Below are 19,533 nucleotides of genomic sequence, written 5' to 3'. Positions count from 1 at the left end.
TGATTGATTGGAATATGTTCAAAAACAACAGTTTTTGTTTATATACATGGAATGTGACTGTAGCGACACGTTGTTTTGTGAATTTTCTTTGAAAATACGTCAATCTTGATTTACATTTTAATACTTGATGAAATCCGTTATGTTTCAGATATACATCTAAATATTCAAAATATATTCTAAATTACACGTATACACTGTCCTGCATGTGTTTATGGGTGGATTGGTCGAGTGGTTAACACACCGGCCTTCCAAGCAGGCGGCCGGGGTTCGATCACCGAAGTCGCCGTACGCATGGAATAATAGAGAAAGTGTTTTTCTCCTGCCCTCACAACTGCAACAATCCAGGTGGAGTATAAAATGGTCTGGGGTGGGTGTTGCGAAAATGGTCTGGGGTGGGTGTTGCGGTATCTGTGCTGTAGCATTCAAGTGAGGTGGCACTATAAATTATACCGTTGGAAGCACGGTCCCACTACAAACAGAACACAACACATCTCCAGCACACGCGCAGGCATACATACATAGGGATATATTAGCCAGGTGGCATAGGACTAGTAGTAAGCGTCTGATAAGGCAGCTCCTGCGAATTACACAATATTGTATTGATTAATATATGCTAAATGTATTGACTGTATAAAATTGTATATCTATGTAGTGTAAAGCGTTTTAGAGTGGCTTATGTTAGCTAGATAGGGCGCTATATCAAATGTTGTATAATTATTTATTTATTTTATCGTATCAAAACCAACAATAAGTACATGCCACACTTTGTTTATTATAGCATTAATTCATATTTTATAACGAATATATTACCGACATATTTTTGCTGCAGACATAACGCATGACCCAAAGCACCATTTTTGTTACTTAATCGTCCTTACACAATTTATTTTAAACAAAAGGCCCTCGAGACAGACATATGTTTGGGCGTAGCCAACATACAAAGAATATAAAGCTTGTATAGTAAGTAATCGCCAAGAAATAAACAAAGCCTATATCAGTCTTCGACATCATACCGGTTATAAATTATTATTGAATATGGAATATCTGTTATCCCTTTTGCCTTATGATTCTTGAAAAATAGTCTTGATTTCTGAACCTTCAACTCTTTGGCTATGGCAAGATGTGAAGGTCATTATTCGAACGAGCATTATAACCTTTCATTCATACTATCTACTGTCTAAATCATAAAACTATGCTTTAAAACTGTGTAAAGTTATATATTCAAAATTTAAAAAAATCGATAGACACACATACCATGACCGAAGGACTTATGGTTCATCAGATAAACGTAACATCTTCAAATCTTGTCTTTTTATCCTGTCCGGAAATCTGCTCGTTCAGTTTTTAATCTTCCTACAATTTGCCCAAGCTCATTGTCAAAATATGTAGTTGTGCATTTCAATAAAAGAACTATAACAGAACGATGTTTTGACAGAGTTAATAACTTTCTGTATCGAGTGCGTAGCAGACACCCGTATATGGTGCCTTTGTTGCTATTTTAATTCCCAACTTGGTTAAACTTAGAAACCCGCAGGTAAAATACTAGTATGCAAATTGCGACGATTTAACATCGCCCCTCCTCTTCACAATCATCATCGATTGATAAATAAATAAATATGAAAGTGTACATTATTCACCATTTTTCTTGATGACATTAAATATCAATCTGAGTTGTTATCCATGAATCACCAATGAGCGCATTTTAACCCATGCACAGACAATACCGTACAGCAAAATCATGTTATAACTCCAAAGTATTGTACAGAGAGAACAATCCCACTGAAGTAAATCTACATAAGTCACTTCCTTAATTTATACCAAATCTCATTCTCATCTTCCCAGATTATCCCATACTAAATTCTAGACCAAGTTATATTGAAAACTATCATGCAGCACTCTTTGTAAGATCATGTAACAGTGGTCACTCCGGACTTTGATATTTAGCAAAAAGACAAGGGGGTACGGTTAAAGAAGTTCCAAAAGGTTGGCATATCCAGATATCCTCATAACTAAATTAATACGCAACAAAATGGATACATTAAGATATGTTTAAGTGCAAACATTTGATGGAACCTGAACTGTATCATGCTTTTCTTTTCATTTGAATGTAAAATGCAGAAATCGAAATGTTATTAATTCTATGACAAATAATGAGTAAAAATGTAATTTGCAAGAAAATGACATCTTACATGGTCGATCGCTATATACCATCGGATAGGCTATTTAAAGTACCATTATACAATGCAGGCAGATGTTTGTTTTGTTATGTGTATTTTGAAATATAATGCATGAAAGGCACAGAGTCCTATGCATCCTGAAAATCAATGTAGGGGGCGCTGCGGTCACAAAATTGTTCAATTTGAAAAATAAATATTGTTTTGTTGTGCATGTCATGCCAATTTATTATTTTTTGCTAAAACTTAATAAATTGGTCGTGGTCCGCCATGCAACACCTCCACAAATTTGTTTCTGCGGGATAACTTGTTTAATATCGTTCGATTTTGATGAGGCTTGGTATGCATGTACAATATGTGTTCAGACACTGAGGCTAAGTTCGAAGTTAAACGAAATTCGCATTTAATGAATTAGAATAATGTGGTTTGATTGACCAAAAATCTTTTTTTGTAACTCTTAGCAGTACTTAACAAAAAATACCAGAAGGTTTTACCAGCATTAAGGTTATTTCTATCTTTTATTTCTATTTTTGTTAGACCAAAAACTATGATGCTTTATCTGAGAGCAGCCCTATTTGGAGCAGTCATCTGCTATCTGACAGATGTGACGTCAGCACAAGACAAAAAGATTGACATTCTGGATCAAGTTAAGGATGTTATGAGATTTGCAAAGGAGAAAGGAGAACGAACGGTCAAGGAAAAGAAAGAACAGAGGAAACATTTCTTTGATAGTGGTAAAGCCTGTTTCTCATTTTTTAAACTGAAAATTCTGGATGTCGCCGATTATCATAGACATAGGTATTTGTGTGAAATGCAAGAAAATTGTACCCAAGAAAATATACTAGTACCGGTTGTCGTCAAAATGTATATTACGTCAAATACATTGGTTAGAAAAATCCACAAAGCAATAAGTCATTAGAATATACCGCGAAATGCAATTTGAGTATAAAAATACAAAAATAGAAGATAAAGCAAACAATGTTTATATAAATAGGCGTAGACAAACACAACCATGGCAATAGTGTAAGACAGCTTCACCAGCTGAAGATGTCAAGTCCCGAGACTCGGGCGAAGGAGGAACAAGCCATTCAGTCACTGGCTGCAACCAGGGAACTCCAACAGCTGTAAGTATAGTTTTCGATTACAATCTAAGCGCAACTCGTTATAAGTAAACGATGAAACGTCAGTCACCGAGGCCCTAATTGGTATGTAGATCTGAAATGTCTTCACGTATCTCGTGTATCATTGATCGTTAAGTGAAAATATTGCGGTTCTGACCAATGAGCTAACGGATATGTAAATTGATATCATCACGGCTCGTATGAGGGATATCTACAGCATGACTTTGTAAGTGAAGAACAGTTGTGATTTTGATGAGGACTTTGTAATGCTGTGATACATAACATTGTCAATAAATCCATAGGGAACTATACGATTGTCTTTGAGGTCTTCATACCTATGTAAAGAAAAAAAACTATTGTGGCCAACAGCTTCTTGGCTGTGTACATAAGATAACAAAATACCTTTGGTCGAGATGCCTAGTTATCTGTTCCCAAAGAACATCTGGTACTGGCCGAGCATTAAACTGAATAAATTAATCAAGAACGTAACGGTTCTTCTAGAACGGCTCAATAATATATTAATAAATAAATAATGGTTCTTACCGAGTGCCTCATGAATTAATAAATCTACAAATAACGGTTCTGACCGAGGACCTCGTGGTTACATAAACTGATAACCTAATGGTTCTGACCGACGCCCTCGTGGTCACATAAACTGATAACCTAATGGTTCTGACCAAGGCCCCTGTGGTCACATAAACTGATAACCTAATGGTTCTGACCGAGTATCTCGTGGATACATAAACTGATAACCTAATAGTTCTAGCCGAGGACCTCGTGGTTACATAAACTGATAACCTAATGGTTCTGACCGACGCACTTGTGGTCACATAAACTGATAACCTAATGGTTCTGAACGAGGCCCTCGTGGTCACATAAACTGATAACCTAATGGTTCTAAACGAGGCCCTCGTGGTCACATTAACTGATAACCTAATGGTTCTGACCGAGGACCTCGTGGATACATAAACTGATAACCTAATGGTTCTGACCAAGGACCTCGAGGTAACATAAACTGATAACCTAATGGTTCTGAACGAGGCCCTCGTGGTCACATAAACTGATAACCTAATGGTTCTGACCGAGGACCTCGAGGTAACATAAACTGGTAACCTAATGGTTCTGAACGAGGCCCTCGTGGTCACATAAGCTGATAACCTCATGGTTCTGACCGAGGACCTCGTGGTCACATAAACTGATAACCTAATGGTTCTAGCCGAGGACCTCGTGGTTACATAAACTGATAACCTAATGGTTCTAGCCGAGGACCTCGTGGTTACATAAACTGATAACCTAATGGTTTTGACCGAGGACCTCGTGGATACAAACAACGTTATGGTTCTTACCAAGGGCTTCCTTGTTATATAAATTGAGGTTCTGACTGTCCTCTCTGCCAATGCTTCTGATAACCTAATGGTTTTGACCGAGGACCTCGTGGATAAATATAAACTGATAACCTATTGGTTCTAGCCGAGGACCTCGTGGTTTCATAAATTGATAACCTAATGGTCCTGAACGGGGCCCTCGTGGTCACATAAACTGATAACCTAATGGGTTTGACCGAGGACCTCGTGGTCACAAAAACTGATAACCTAATGGTTCTAGCCGAGGACCTCGTGGTTACATAAACTGATAACCTAATGGTTCTGACCGACGCCCTCGTGGTCACATAAACTGATAACCTAATGGGTTTGACCGAGGACCTCGCGGTCACAAAAACTGATAACCTAATGGTTCTACCCGAGGACCTCGTGGTAACATAAACTAATAACCTAATGGTTCTAGCCGAGTACCTCGTGGTTACATAAACTGATAACCTAATGGTTCTGACCGAGGACCTCGTGGTTACATAAACTTAAAACCTAATGGTTCTGACCGAGGACCTCGTGGGTACAAACAACGTTATGGTTCTAACCAAGGGCTTCCTTGTTATATAAATTGAGGTTCTGACTGTCCTCTCTGCCATTGCCCTCTTTTAGGTTCAGTTTTTCGGGATGAGGATTACTTATTCTGTATAATTGTAAATATAGTTTTGAAAAACAAAAAAGCATGCATTTTGATAACGGATACCCCATACATGTATATATATGTTATAGTTTGGGTCGTAGATATATTAACCCCATTATTTCTCAACATTTTCTTCAAGTTGGTAAGTATGGAATGTGTAAAGATTCATGTAGAGATGACTCGATTCAATTACGTTTGTTTAATACCTGGCCATGCGAGAGTATATAAACTCCCTCATCTTGATTTAGAACTGGCCCACTGCGGCGAATCCAGGTAGCTGCCTTTATCTGCCACTTGAACAGATTGCTCCCTGTGTCAAGTACCTTGGAATTATAGATCAAAGACTATCGCACATCTTTGGCGAAGTATTAAACAAAGCGTAGCTGAATCGAGTCATTTCAGTACATATTTAACAAATGATGGTACATAAGCTTACAGCGTAACTGAATCGACATCAATTTTTTGACAACTCGTACATATTTTACACCTTTGTGTGCATACGCTTCACTGGTCATTTGTCTGATGAAGGTGACAGAGTACATACCGTACTAGTCATCGAAATATCACATATACGCATATATTTGTTGTGCTAATAAACTTTACCCCATTTTTGTATTAAGACAATGTGTTAATTTTTAGATAGGATATATACACATATTCATATATATGTTTTACTTATCGCAAGACTACTGTGTTGGACACTCCGTGCATGTTTTTAGGTTTTGCGTATCAAGATGAAAAGTACCATCAAGATAATGTATGAAATGTTCACTGTCATTTCTATGAAAAATCCTACTAGTCATTTTGTACAAAATATCAACCACATCTTATTATCTTTCCACGCATTTTCTAGTGGTATGGTTGATCGAAAAATAGAGAACAGAAATAAAATATAAAACTACGATGGTCATAGATATTTTTAGTATGTTTTCGTAACACAGAACTGGCATGAGCCTACAGGAGATCCAGGATTCGGAAGAGATCGTGTCGGAGTGGCGAAGGCAGACACAGTGCCCGAGCGTAATAACGGCGCCTCAATGTCCGACGACCAGCTCGTTATACCGCACAAGCAACGGTCAATGTAATAATCTACAGAACCCGGACTGGGGCTCAGCCGGCATCTCACAGAGACGCTATCTCGATGCCAAATACAGCGACGGTAAGACAGTTGCCGTCGGCACATTAACCTTAATAATTTTTAAAATTGGTCAGATTACTTTTCGTTACATTGTGTAACCGTCATTGCAGTAAGGCAAAAACGTTGATAAATTCCACTTTGATTTTCGAGTTTAACTTACTGAATTGAACAATGCAATTTAATTATATTTTGACAATCTTTTTAACAGTTCTTGTTCACTCTTTCTGTCATCAATTTCTCAGAAACAACACAAAACCTAGGCCGTAAATATATATATATAAACAGTGTACAGTGATCTGTATGGAAACACATAATAATATACATATTGTGGTTTGAATATCAGGCTTACGTATTGAAATAATTGATTTGACTTGATCATCTCTTTTTTATCTATTTCTTTTTACACTTTCTGTTTGATGAGGGAAACGACTGGTATTGCAAAGTATATTTTATTTTTCTTATAGGTATCGGTTTACCAAGAAACATAAGCAGCAGAGATTCCACTGCACTGCCTAGCGCTCGCGTTGTCAGCAATGTTCTGTTTGTGAACACGAGTTCACAAAGAACAGATAGCGAGATGTCTCTAATGGTTATGGCATGGGGACAGTTTCTAGACCACGACATCACACTCACGCCCACTGCGGCAGGTAGATCAACAGCTTTGATTAGACCACAAAATGTTTTATTAGCGTATTATGATTCTACTGAGTTTATATTTGTTATTTTTTTTTGTACATTTGTGTGTAAAGGTCGACCACTTATTCAGTACATATTGTTTATGTGAGACAATTAAGAACTGTTTCATATGTTGTGACGTTTTTAATGTCTATAAATCCTGTAAGGCAGTGATTCGTTTACAATTTATGTTTTACAGGTGAAGAAGGATCACAAATTGATTGCTGTGACACGACCGGTACCGGAAGGTAAGACTTTAACATGAACTGTTTAATATTAGGTTCCACTGGACAATAGCTATTCCATATTAAGTAATACATATTAATCGACACTAGCAATTTACCTCTATGCCCATAATTAGCGCAACGATGGAGAAATTCATTATTGTAAACTCATTTGATTAGGTCCCTTGTTTATCATATCAGTCTTCAAATGTTTGTACAGATGGTGATGAGATCCCTATATCTACCACCACCAATTATTAATACAAAGCAGTTTTTGCAATCACTATGTTTTTGTTAAGCTTTAGGATGTTTTGACCTCTGACCTCCGTAACATCGTCATCATAACATTTACGGTTCAGTTTGATTCATCTGTCATTTTTCCTCACAACCTCCTTTGTTTTTGTGTTGGAAACTTTTGGAATCATCAATCTGTACATTAGTGTTTTCATTCCTGGATTCGCTTATTGGCCCCTCTGTGTACATTTCCAAGTACATTTATGTCTTTGCAGATATTGAATTATACACGAATTCGTCAGGTGAGGTCTCACGAGTTCATTGTACAAAAGACAAATGGAGTTTTCAGATGATGCGCATTATTCTGTTGCGAAATTGGCCGGTATATGTAAAGGGTAATACATTGAAGTTGGCCGTCTGTTAATTTCCAATATCATCCTTTACATTATCTAACGTGCCATGACCTCACTACATCTGTGTTTTTACCGAAATGTAACAGTTCGTTATGTTATACATTTCCTAATTTCAGTACTCATTATGTGTCCATGTGAACTTGACAGAGGCTTGGGTAGATTCTCCTGGAGGTTTATACTTTTGTTGTTATCGGAGATTATTTTCCAGCAGACGTGAATGATGCTGCATTTATAAGTTTCTGGGAGGTCATTGATAATTGTTTTGTCCTGATAATGTTGTAGAGTTCATTGTCTTGCGTTTTCATATAAATATTTACTTTTATATTTTCATTTCCCCCCTTTTGAAGTCCTTATATTGCTGGCTGTTACCTGTTCATGCTAATTTCACATTTCCTTGTTTCAATACATGGCACGTCCTTAATTGACCATAGCTGTTAATAGGACGTAAACACAAACAAACCAAACGAAACCAATCAAGATATCGTCAGCTGCGGCCTTTTGACTCAAATGTTTGCTTATTAGTAAATAGATGTGTCGATTGAACTTTACATAAGACTTTTACCATTGTATTTCCATGCAACTATCATGCCTTCTTTGCTTTGTTTGCAGTCCAACTTTGTTGTAGTAAGATGTGGTTTTACTGTTTTATACTTCCACGTACAGTGATATCGAAAACGATTTTCCCCAATATGACTTATATCTAACTTGTAAATGTCCAGAAAATTATCCTTGGATCGTATATTGATCGTTAGTTCCTTAAGATAGGAGTTCTTTTACTTGTTTGCTCCGTTGAATGGGTTTCATATAGTCCGATATATAATCTTTTTGTTAAGTCTCTCCATATTGTTAAAAGGAAACTCTCAATTTCTCATTTTGCAGTTAGTAAAACGTGTTTATCCATGTACTTTCTACTATCTTCTTAGATGCAGCCAACCATTAAAGCTCATCCTGTGTGGAGTATGATTACTGGTTTATTAACTGTTCATTAAATGTCATACTGATTAATGTAGTCGATAAAAAAGGTAAAACTTAGAGGCACAGAAAACAAAAGGAAAAACAAAAGGAAAAAACAATCTAAGATACAGTAAGATCTCTATTTGAAAATTAAGTAGTGATGACGAATGTTACTTCGCTCATGTTAAAAAATCTCTGGTAAAACAATTGCTCATGTATTTATTTAATCGAAGGAACGTACCATATCGGAACATTTAATACTAAGAACATTTCCTTGAATTCCGAATCAGCTGCTGAATGTGCACTATGTAGATAGGGTGACGCTCCTACTAATGATAGTCCAAGCTATCACAATGGAGTTTGTCACCAGGATCGCTGAATATAGTCCTTACTTTTGAATGTCCCCGCTTTGCTATCATACATAAATATAACCTTTATCTATTTTACAAAAATATTATTCACTCTTGTTAGCTCGGATGTGAGCGCGAGGGGGGTCCTACTGTGGAAGGAAACCGGTGTTCCCTGAGACACATGGTTGGACAGGTGACCCCGTACCTTTTTTACGTCTGATCGGGGAATCTAACTTTGTCTGGAAAGCATTATCAAATTAGAACTGAAAAAAGTGCTTTCACCGTAATAAAATCACCTAGAATCAACCCAATTTCCTCCTGGCTAGCCATTCAGAATGGAGGAAATAACTGCGACGTCACTATATGTAAAATAACTAGATAGCTGACCCGAATATTAATAAAATCAATTGGAATAAACAATTCATAGTGACCTTGTCAGCCTTACAGAAATGCTCTTATCCTAATTGCTCGTGCTCAAAATGGGTATCAACATTACCATTATACAATTACACCAGTTCTACTAAAATCCAAATATCTAAGGAAGTTATCATTAAAACATAATGATATTAGCATGCAAAGATTATGACAATCCCCAAACCTGCTATTAGCTATGCCATTATGTACTCACTTAAATAGTTTGATAAAATTACGTCGGCCGATCAGAATCGAGAAAATATCCGTAGCCTTATCAAATATTAATTAATTTGTTCATCTTCGAACTTGAGTTTTGTCATTTTGCTATCGTATAACATTTGACTGAGTTTCATCAATGGGGAGGGTATCGTAAAGGTATTGACATAGACAATAAACAGATTACAAAAACGTGTTAAATCACTCCCGACACAGGTAATCTGAGCATTTTACAGGATAACGTTGTTGGAAGAGTTCATGCAATCCTATCGACATTATGATCGATTATGTATTTAGTGGGTGATGTTATTTTCTATTACGCAGAGACGAGTGTTTCCCAATAACCATCCCGACGAATGACCAACATTTTAGGACCAATTGTATGTCCTTTGTAAGGTCGTCCGCCGCTGTGGACTCTTGTGATCCAGGTAAGTGCTTTATATTATATTTTGATTCCCTTGAGCACCTGCTGTGCTGTTGACTCGTGCAGTACCACCTCTACCTTAAACAGATTTAGGATGTATGTGGGTTCTAAATTATCATCACCTGGCACGAAACACATGCTTTTAAATGAAATTTGTAGTGATTGTAAAAGAATTCGTAAAGGCATTGACATAAAACCATAAGGTCAGAATACAGATAGCCAGTGTTTCCTGGATTAGATGGCGATGTAGTCACAGTAAACAAGTAACACCACTTGATCTTGCAGAATGCAAGGCTATGTGATCACGTGACAACACTTTTAACTGCTTTTTGTACAGCTATATGAACACGTAACAACACTTTTACTTGTTGCATTTACAGCTATATGAACACGTAACAACTCTTTTACTTGTTGCATTTACAGTTGTATGAACACGTAACAACACATTCACTTGTTGCATTTACAGCTGTATGATCACGTAACAACACTTTTACTTGTCATTAGTATAGCTATATGAACACATAACAACATTTTACTTGTATGTACAGCTATATGAGCACGTAACAACACTTTACTTGTTGTATTTACAGCCATACGAACACGTAACAACACGTTAAGTTGCACTTGCTGTATTTACAGCTGTATGAACACTTTTGCTTGCTGTATTTACAGCTATGCGACAGCAGACAAATGCTATCACGTCATTTGTGGACGGGTCTAATGTGTACGGATCTTCCGCAGCTGAGACCACTAATCTCAGACAATTCCGCAAAGGTAAGACCATCGACCGTCTTGAGTTGTACATAGATGATAGAACTATGGCAAGTAAGGCGGCGTTATCCTGGTGTCGCTAAATAGTAAACCCCTTCGATAAAGCCAACGTTATCGAGATGTAAAGGCCGGCCTCATCCCGATTTCACCAAAAACTGAACACCTGAAGTTTAGAGTCGCCATTTTTAATTTGAGCCTTTCTCTTCACTTGCTAGTTGCATTTGTGAACAGACCTTACACTTGGGTTTTTTTTCTACTCGACTCTGTTTATTACTTGTGTACAGACCATCCGTTTGGTGTTAGTGTTGTTCTTACTTTATATTTGTTACTTGCGTATATACTTTGTTACCCGTGTACACACATTCCATCTATTTTTTTGTGCACAACATATCCGTTTGTGCCTTGCGTACAAAATCTTCGTTTATTACTTGAGCACAGACCTTCTGTTCAACACTGATCCGCCCTACCTTTTTCATGTTTCAGGAAAGCTGAAGTCTTCGCAAGGAAACCTGCCCCCAGCTGGAAGTGAGGACTCATGTATTGTGTCTAAGACAGGGGATTTTTGTATCGAAACGGGTAAGTCTCTATGTCATTATGTTAAAGTATGTGACATAATATTGGGTAAGTCTCTGTGTCATAATGTTAAAGTCTGTGACATAGTAACGGGTAAGTCTCTGTGACATAATGTTAAAGTCCGTGACATAGTAACGGGCAAGTCTCTGTGTCATAAGGTTAAAGGCTGTGACATAGTAACCGATAAGTCTCTGTGTTCATAATGTTAAAGTATCTGACATAGCACCAGGCAGGTATCTGTGTCATAATTTTAAAGTCTGTGACATAGATAGTAACGGGTAAGTTCTCTGTGTCATAATCTTAAAGTCTGTGACATTGTAACGGGTAAGTGTCTGTGTCATAATGTTAAAGTCTGTGACATAATAACGGGTAATTCTCTGTGTCATAATGTTAAAGTCGGTGACATAGCACCAGGCAAGTATCTGTTTCATTATGTTAAGGTCGGTGACATAGTAACAGGTAAGTCTCTGTGTCATAATGTTAAAGTATGTGACATAGCACCAGGTAAGTCTCTGTGTCATAATGTTAAAGTCTGTGACATAGTAACGGGTAAGTCTCTATGTCATTATGTTAAAGTATGTGACATAATAACGGGTAAGTCTCTGTGTCATAATGTTAAAGTCTGTGACATAGTAACGGGTGGGTCTATGTGACATAATGTTAAAGTCTGTGACATAGTAACGGGTAATTCTCTGTGTCATAATGTTAAAGTCTGTGACATAGTAACGGGTAAGTCTCTGTGTCATAATGTTAAAGTCTGTGACATAGTAACGGGTAAGTCTGTGTCATAATGTTCAAGTCTGTGACATAGTAACGGGTAAGTCTCTGTGTCATAATGTTAAGGTCGGTGACATAGCACCAGGCAAGACTCTGTTTCATTATGTTAAAGTCTGTGACATAGTAACGGGTAATTCTCTGTGTCATAATGTTAAAGTCTGTGACATAGCAACGGGTAAGTCTTTGTGTCATAATGTTAAAGTCTGTGATATAGTAACCGATAAGTCTCTGTGTTCATAATGTCAAAGTCTGTGACATAGTAACCGATAGGTCTCTGTGTTCATAATGTCAAAGTCTGTGACATAGCAACGGGTAAGTCTTTGTGTCATAATGTTAAAGTATGTGACATAGCACCAGGTAGGTCTCTGTGTCATAATGTTAAAGTATGTAACATAGCACCAGGAAAGTCTCTGGGTCATAATGTTAAAGTATGTGACATAGCACCAGCTAAGTGTCTGTGTCATAATGTTAAAGTCTGTGACATAATAACGGGTAAGTCTCTGTGTCATAATGGTACAGTCTGTGACATAGTAACTGGTAAGTCTCTATGTCATAATGTTAAAGTCTGTGACGTAGTAACGGGTAATTCTCTGTGTCATAATGTTAAAGTCTGTGACATAGCACCAGGCAAGTATCTGTTTCATTATGTTAAGGTCGGTGACATAGCACCAGGCAAGTCTCTGTGTCATAATGCTAAAGTCTGTGACATAGCACCAGGCAAGTATCTGTTTAATTATGTTAAGGTCGGTGACATAGTAACGGGTAAGTCTCTGTGTCATAATGTTCAAGTCTGTGACATAGTAACGGGTAAGTCTCTGTGTTCATAATATTAAAGTATGTGACATAGTAACGGGTAAGTCTCTGTGTCATAATGTTAAAGTCTGTGACATAGTAACGGGTAAGTCTCTGTGTCATAATGTTAAGGTCGGTGACATAGCACCAGGCAAGTATCTGTTTCACTATGTTAAAGTCTGTGACATAGTAACGGGTAATTCTCTGTGTCATAATGTTAAAGTCTGTGACATAGTAATGGGTAAGTATCTGTGTCATCATATTAAAATATGTGACATAGCACCAGCCAAGTATCTGTGTTCATAATGTTAAAGTCTGTGACATAGTAACCGATAGGTCTCTGTGTTCATAATGTCAAAGTCTGTGACATAGCAACGGGTAAGTCTCTGTGTCATAATGTGAAAGTCTGTGACATAGTAACCGATAAGTCTCTGTGTTCATAATGTTAAAGTCTGTGACATAGTAACGGGTAAGTCTCTATGTCATAATGGTAAAGTCTGTGACATAGTAACGGGTATGTCTCTGTGTCATAATGTTAAAGTCTGTGACATAGTAACGGGTAAGTCTCTATGTCATAATGTTAAAGTCTGTGACATAGTAACGGGTATGTCTCTGTGTCATAATGTTAAAGTCTGTGACATAGTAACCGATAAGTCTCTGTGTTCATAATGTTAAAGTCTGTGACATAGCACCAGGCAGGTATATGTGTTCATAATGTTAAAGTCTGTGACATAGTAACGGGTAAGTATCTGTGTCATAATGTTAAAGTCTGTGACATAGTAACGGGTAAGTCTCTGTGTCATAATGTTAAAGTCGGTGACATAGTAACGGGTAAATCTATGTCATAATGATAAAGTCTGTGACATAGCACCAGGCAAGTATCTGTGTCATAATGTTAAAGTCTGTTACATAGTAACGGGTAAGTATCTGTGTCATAATGATAAAGTCTGTGACATAGCACCAGGCAAGTATCTGTGTTAATAATGTTAAAGTCTGTGACATAATAACGGGTAAGTCTCTGTGTCATCATATTAAAATATGTGACATAGAACCAGGCAAGTCTCTGTGTCATAATCCATTTGCCCCCGCAGGTGACGTCCGAGCCAATGTTGTGCCACATCTCGGGGCAAATCACGTGCTGTTCTTCCGAGAGCACAACCGTATTGCCAAAGAGTTGTCTACCTTGAATCCACAATGGAACGACGAGAAGACGTTTGAGGAGACACGAAAGATTATATCTGCGCTTCTCCAGCAGATAACGTACTACGAATGGTTACCCAGCATCCTGGCACCAGAATTTCTGGAGATTTACAACCTAAAGCGTTCAAATAGAGACCCGTACAGCGCAAGCGTAGACCCCACCATAAAGAACTCGTTCGCTGTGGCGGCAATGAGGTACGGACACTCTCTTGTGAGCGGGGTCCAGGCATTCCTGCTCCACGACTTCATGACATACGAAGTAAAGCCCATTGAAGAGACGTTCTTTAAGCCCTCAATGGTCGTAGGTAACCGCGGAAATGACGTTCCAATGCTTGCACGGTGGGTCTGCGCAAACGAATCAATGAAAAGAGACAGGTAAGTGATTATGAAGTGCACCTATCATATTCAAAAAGAAGTCCTTAAAATTACTTGCATGATAAAGAGATAGAAACATGTAAAATTTCGAACCTATCATATTCAAAAAGAAGTCCTTAAAATTACTTGCATGATAAAGAGACAGAAACACGTAAAATTTCGAAAATTACCAGCATATATTGAGCAGTTCTTTGCCACGTTACACTTTAAAGGTTTACTTAAACATTTCAATTCTCTTTTGAAGGATTTTGGAGCGCGGTATCCGTGACCTTCTTTTCCTTGATTCTGAAGGTCACAGCTTTGACCTCGGTGCACTAAACGTCCAGAGAGGACGAGACCACGGTGTACCATCCTACAATGACTGGCGCGAGTGGGCGGGACTCCCCAGGGCAACGGCATTTAGTCAGTTATCGGAGCATACTAAACGGGAGATCCGTTTATTGCAAAAGGTTTACAAGTAAGTAGATATTTATGTTATTGTGTTTGAGATAATTGTTTTCATTGATTGAACTTAACAATACGTCAACAGACTTGGCATGGTCTCAGACATTAAGTCATACGCAGGAAGCGTGAACATCGCTGCGGCTCATTCGTACATTGAATAAATAGTGCGTATTAGGAGGAATCTTATTTTAGTCGATAAATTTACGTCATAACTATTTAAGCTTATTTCATTGAAGAGATCACAAATACTATAAGGAACTAGGCATCAACCAATGCATATAATGTTAGCTGTCTTAGATACAAAACGAATTGGACAACAATGCCAATGTAAGCTCTCACCTTCTTCAAGTAGTCACAGGAAATCGAACAGAATCACAATAAATATTAATTAATTAATGAATGAATATATACGACAGGTAAAACATAGACATACGACTTCACTAAAGGTAACAAACCAAGAACAGATTTTGGACGACTTTTAATTGTGTGTATACATATATGACCTAAACCAACTGTTGTGTATGGCACGATGCGCTAGGAGTAGTAAGATGAACAATAGCTGGTACAATTTGTTGGGTAGGTAGCAGCTGTGACAATTTATTATTTCCTTGGCCATGTGAGGTAATGGTGATTAGTGTGACTCGGTTGCTACCGTCACTCCGTAATGGTGTTTATAAAAGATTCCTTATCAAACATGATGGAAAAACCCCATTTTCAAGGAAGATAATATTACATTTCACTTCCCTGTTTTTGGTCCTCTGTTGCTACATGCACTATTACGATGATTATAGCATAATTGCAAAGTTTTTTCTTCAGATATATATATTAAGCTAATGCATCGAACCAACCGAATACACCTACAACCTCTGCCCACTGAGGTACCTTTACATTGATGTAATCTTATTTGGTCGTTACTTTCTTCTTCCTAGCCATGTGGACGACATCGATCTTTTCGCCGGCGGTATCTCTGAGAGGGACGTTAGTGGCGGTCACCTAGGACGAGTTTTCAGCCATATCTTTGCACGTCAATTCTCAGAACTGAAGGCTGGAGATAGATTCTTCTATGAAAGGCCCACAGCGGAAGGATTCACCAAGGGTAATTGAATTAATATTTATGTAAGCTTGAAGTGACTGCAATGATGTCGACTGAGCGTATTGTTGTTAAACAGGATCGAGGATAACTTAAATACCACATATCATGGCGTTTGCCCAACCTCTTCTGAGTCCAAAGACGTGACCAATCAGGGGGATTAAACCGTTAAGTTCAAGTGACTTTTAAGTAATACCAGTTTATTGTAAAATTATTTAGTTGCATCGATATTAAAGGCGAAGTTTTTTTTCTTGTTCCAAATATTGTATTGAAACGATTGGAGGATTCGATTTCATATCTATAGAATGATATATATATATATTTATAAATGACAGCATGCGTTTTTATACTACGTGTCAAAATCTGTGTGATAATTGAGGTAAAGCAATTTACACAATTATAGTCGTATGAAAATTCGATAACTTGAAAACCAAAAGTAAAAGATGAATAGAAATAAAAAAAAATATAAATGAATAGAATTCAGGACCTATATAATTCATTGCCAATTATACACTGAAACAAATCGTTTAACCAGGGATTAAAGATCCACTGCACCAAATGGCAGATAGATACCTTTACAATAGATGGTATTCTAACCGAGAACATAATTGAGGTTTTTTTACGCACCTTACCTTCTTTTAGAACAGTGGTTAAGACCTATTTGGATTTTCAACTGTTCGGCCCCTGGCATCACCGATGGGTCCTAGACGGACGAAACAGCCGTATAATGGGCTAGTGTCATTCATATTTGGCCTGCTATATCTATTACCGAATGCCCTTCTATGTACTGTATAATACTATCATGAGGAAGCATACCCTTATTCTCTGCGGTGTAATTATTTGCAGTTATAACCGATACGGTGACAGTTTTAGGCTTAAGTACCCATATCCACGGATTAGAACATTTTGACGAGTACGTATACGTACTTACTCTTATTGAGCATTGGCCCATCTTAAATACAACCGTCCTCGTACATTTGTTAGCGAAATGCTCATCATAAAGAACCTAAAAAATATCACATTTGGCAGAAATAGGTGCAGATGCGAGTGTTTTCCGGTGATAATGATAAACGGTTCTATTACAGACCAATTGGCAGAGATCAGAAAAGTGAAGTTGTCCAAAGTCATGTGCGAAAACTTCGGACTCGATTTGATTCCAGAAAACGTCTTCAAGTTGGTTGGCATGTAAGTTTAGTATTGTGGTGAAGTATGTTTGATTGAGAAAACCAACCGTATCTAACTGATCCATGCATATCTTTATGTTGTCTCTTGTACACTTGTAAAGAAGATGTAACCCGTACATTTCTACTGTAGAAGTGAACATATTTTATTTGCATTTGTCTTTTGTTCACCTGTATGGTAGAAATGAATCAAACATGTTTGTGTTGTCTTTTATTCACTTTTATGGAAGAAATGTGTCACGCATATCGTTTGTTCTTCTATTGTCAACGTAAACCATCAACCTTGCTAATCAAGACTACTCATTAGAAAATGAAAAAACAAACATTTATTTTATACAAAGTCAAGAGCTCTATAAACACTTTTAATAGATCGATCTGTTTCTCTAATATACTCATCTGTCCCCGTACCTCTAATGTAGTATGTTGAAGTAGTGTTAAAGTACGTGTGTTTGTGTAATAGCCAACCCTGATTTAACCTTCCAGTGCCAGGACAAAGAAATCGTGCGAGTCACTGCCTGGTATGGATCTATCTAAGTGGATATCTGGAAATGGAAGTGGAGATGATGGTGGTACATGTAGTGGTAGCGGACATGGTAGTGGTAGTGGTAGTGGACATGGAAGTAGAGATGGTAGTGGTAGTGGAAATGGTAGTGGTAGTGGTAGTGGACATGGAAGTGGAAGTGGGCATGGTAGTGGTAGTGGTAGTCGACATGAAAGTGGTAGTGGTAGTGGACATGGTAGTGGTAGTGGTAGTGGACATGGAAGTGGAGATGGTAGTGGTAGTGGAAATGGTAGTGGTAGTGGTAGTGGACATGGAAGTGGAAGTGGGCATGGTAGTGGTAGTGATAGTGGACAGGGAAGTGGAGATGGTAGTGGTAGTGGACATGGAAGTGGAGATGGTAGTGGTAGTGGAGATGGTAGTGGACATGGAAGTGGTAGTGGAGATGGAAGTGTTAATAGTAGTGGTAGTGGAGATGGGAGTGGAGATGGTAGTGGTAGCGGACATGGTAGTGGTAGTGGACATGGTAGTGGTAGTGGACATGGAAGTAGAGATGATAACACTAGTGGAAAACGGAGACCATAGCTGTAGTGGAGGAAGTGGCAAAAAGAGACCAACACTGCGCAGGTGACTTGACATCTGATGATGAAGACAATACCGGAAATCAAAATGTTCAATAAACTACATGTTAAATGTCGAATAAAGCATGATAAAGAAAGTATGTCTGTCCGTCTGTCTGGCCCCACAACTTATCAAAGAAAACCATAACAAATATTGGTGTTTGTTGTGAACCGTCTTATTTGTAGAATCGTATTACATATTGATTTTAAACCCTGGTCATAAGTTCGTGTTAATTAGCAATATTTTATTTAGTCCCATTATCCATTACATAAACGACAATGAGTTTTTGTTATTTCATTATTAAGGGACTTTCTGATGTTGGTTGAGTTGTTTAGTGAATAATATAACTACTAAAAGTATATGAAAGGTTATTTAAATGCTTACTTATTTGTATTTCGTTCTTTTTTCAGAAAAATAGATACGAATACCTTTTTTTCTGTTCGTCATTCCGTCACGCATTGCTTTGGAACAAGTTTTCTTAAATATTGATGGGTGTCAATGAAACTTGAGATATGATTACATAACGGAAATGTTCATTCCAAGTTCGAAGATGACAAACAAATATAGTCAAGTTACAGATACGTGCGCGATTCTGATTGGCTGACGAATAACATACTATGGGTATCAACGAATTTGTTCTTTGCTCGCATAGATGCAGTGCCAAAATCGAGACGAGATCGTCTTTGTTTGGTTAGATTACAGGTACCGTCTTGATTCTGTTAAGTCCACGCATTCCTGACAATGAAATTCCTAAATTTAGTCTCGCAAGGTTATGCGGAACCCTTCCAATTTAGTTTCTCCTGTTTTCTGATTTGCCTGTGCATTTCAAACAGTAGCTTCCTTAAATGTGTTTTGATTTTAGTCGG

General features: G+C 37.7%; 1 protein-coding gene across 1 annotated transcript; it reads left to right on the top strand.

Annotated features, from left to right (window-relative positions):
• Nucleotides 1–2,721: 2,721 nt before the first annotated feature.
• LOC110463479 (myeloperoxidase-like) lies at nt 2,722–18,631 on the top strand. Its single transcript, XM_021518098.1, has 13 exons — nt 2,722–2,908; nt 3,169–3,298; nt 6,244–6,461; nt 6,905–7,087; nt 7,315–7,363; nt 10,245–10,348; nt 11,017–11,118; nt 11,599–11,691; nt 14,349–14,832; nt 15,077–15,289; nt 16,206–16,372; nt 17,452–17,551; nt 18,031–18,631. Exons 1-13 carry the CDS (start codon nt 2,722–2,724, stop codon nt 18,629–18,631), a joined length of 2,631 nt encoding a protein of 876 aa, XP_021373773.1.
• The last annotated feature ends 902 nt before the right edge of the window (nt 18,632–19,533 follow it).

The sequence above is a fragment of the Mizuhopecten yessoensis genome, unplaced genomic scaffold (assembly GCF_002113885.1).
Source record: "Mizuhopecten yessoensis strain PY_sf001 unplaced genomic scaffold, ASM211388v2 scaffold10911, whole genome shotgun sequence".
Classification (NCBI taxonomy): Eukaryota; Metazoa; Mollusca; class Bivalvia; order Pectinida; family Pectinidae; genus Mizuhopecten; species Mizuhopecten yessoensis.
Note: the sequence above shows the minus strand (reverse complement) of the source record. Positions and strands in the feature narration are given on the sequence as shown.

Bases quoted from the DNA above. Each gene is read 5' to 3' on its own strand.
- LOC110463479 (XM_021518098.1), top strand. From the start codon at position 2,722: ATGATGCTTTATCTGAGAGCAGCCCTATTTGGAGCAGTCATCTGCTAT. The intron at 2,909-3,168 runs GTAAAGCCTGTT...TTATATAAATAG, and splicing joins GAAACATTTCTTTGATAGTG to GCGTAGACAAACACAACCAT. The intron at 14,833-15,076 runs GTAAGTGATTAT...TCTCTTTTGAAG, and splicing joins GAATCAATGAAAAGAGACAG to GATTTTGGAGCGCGGTATCC.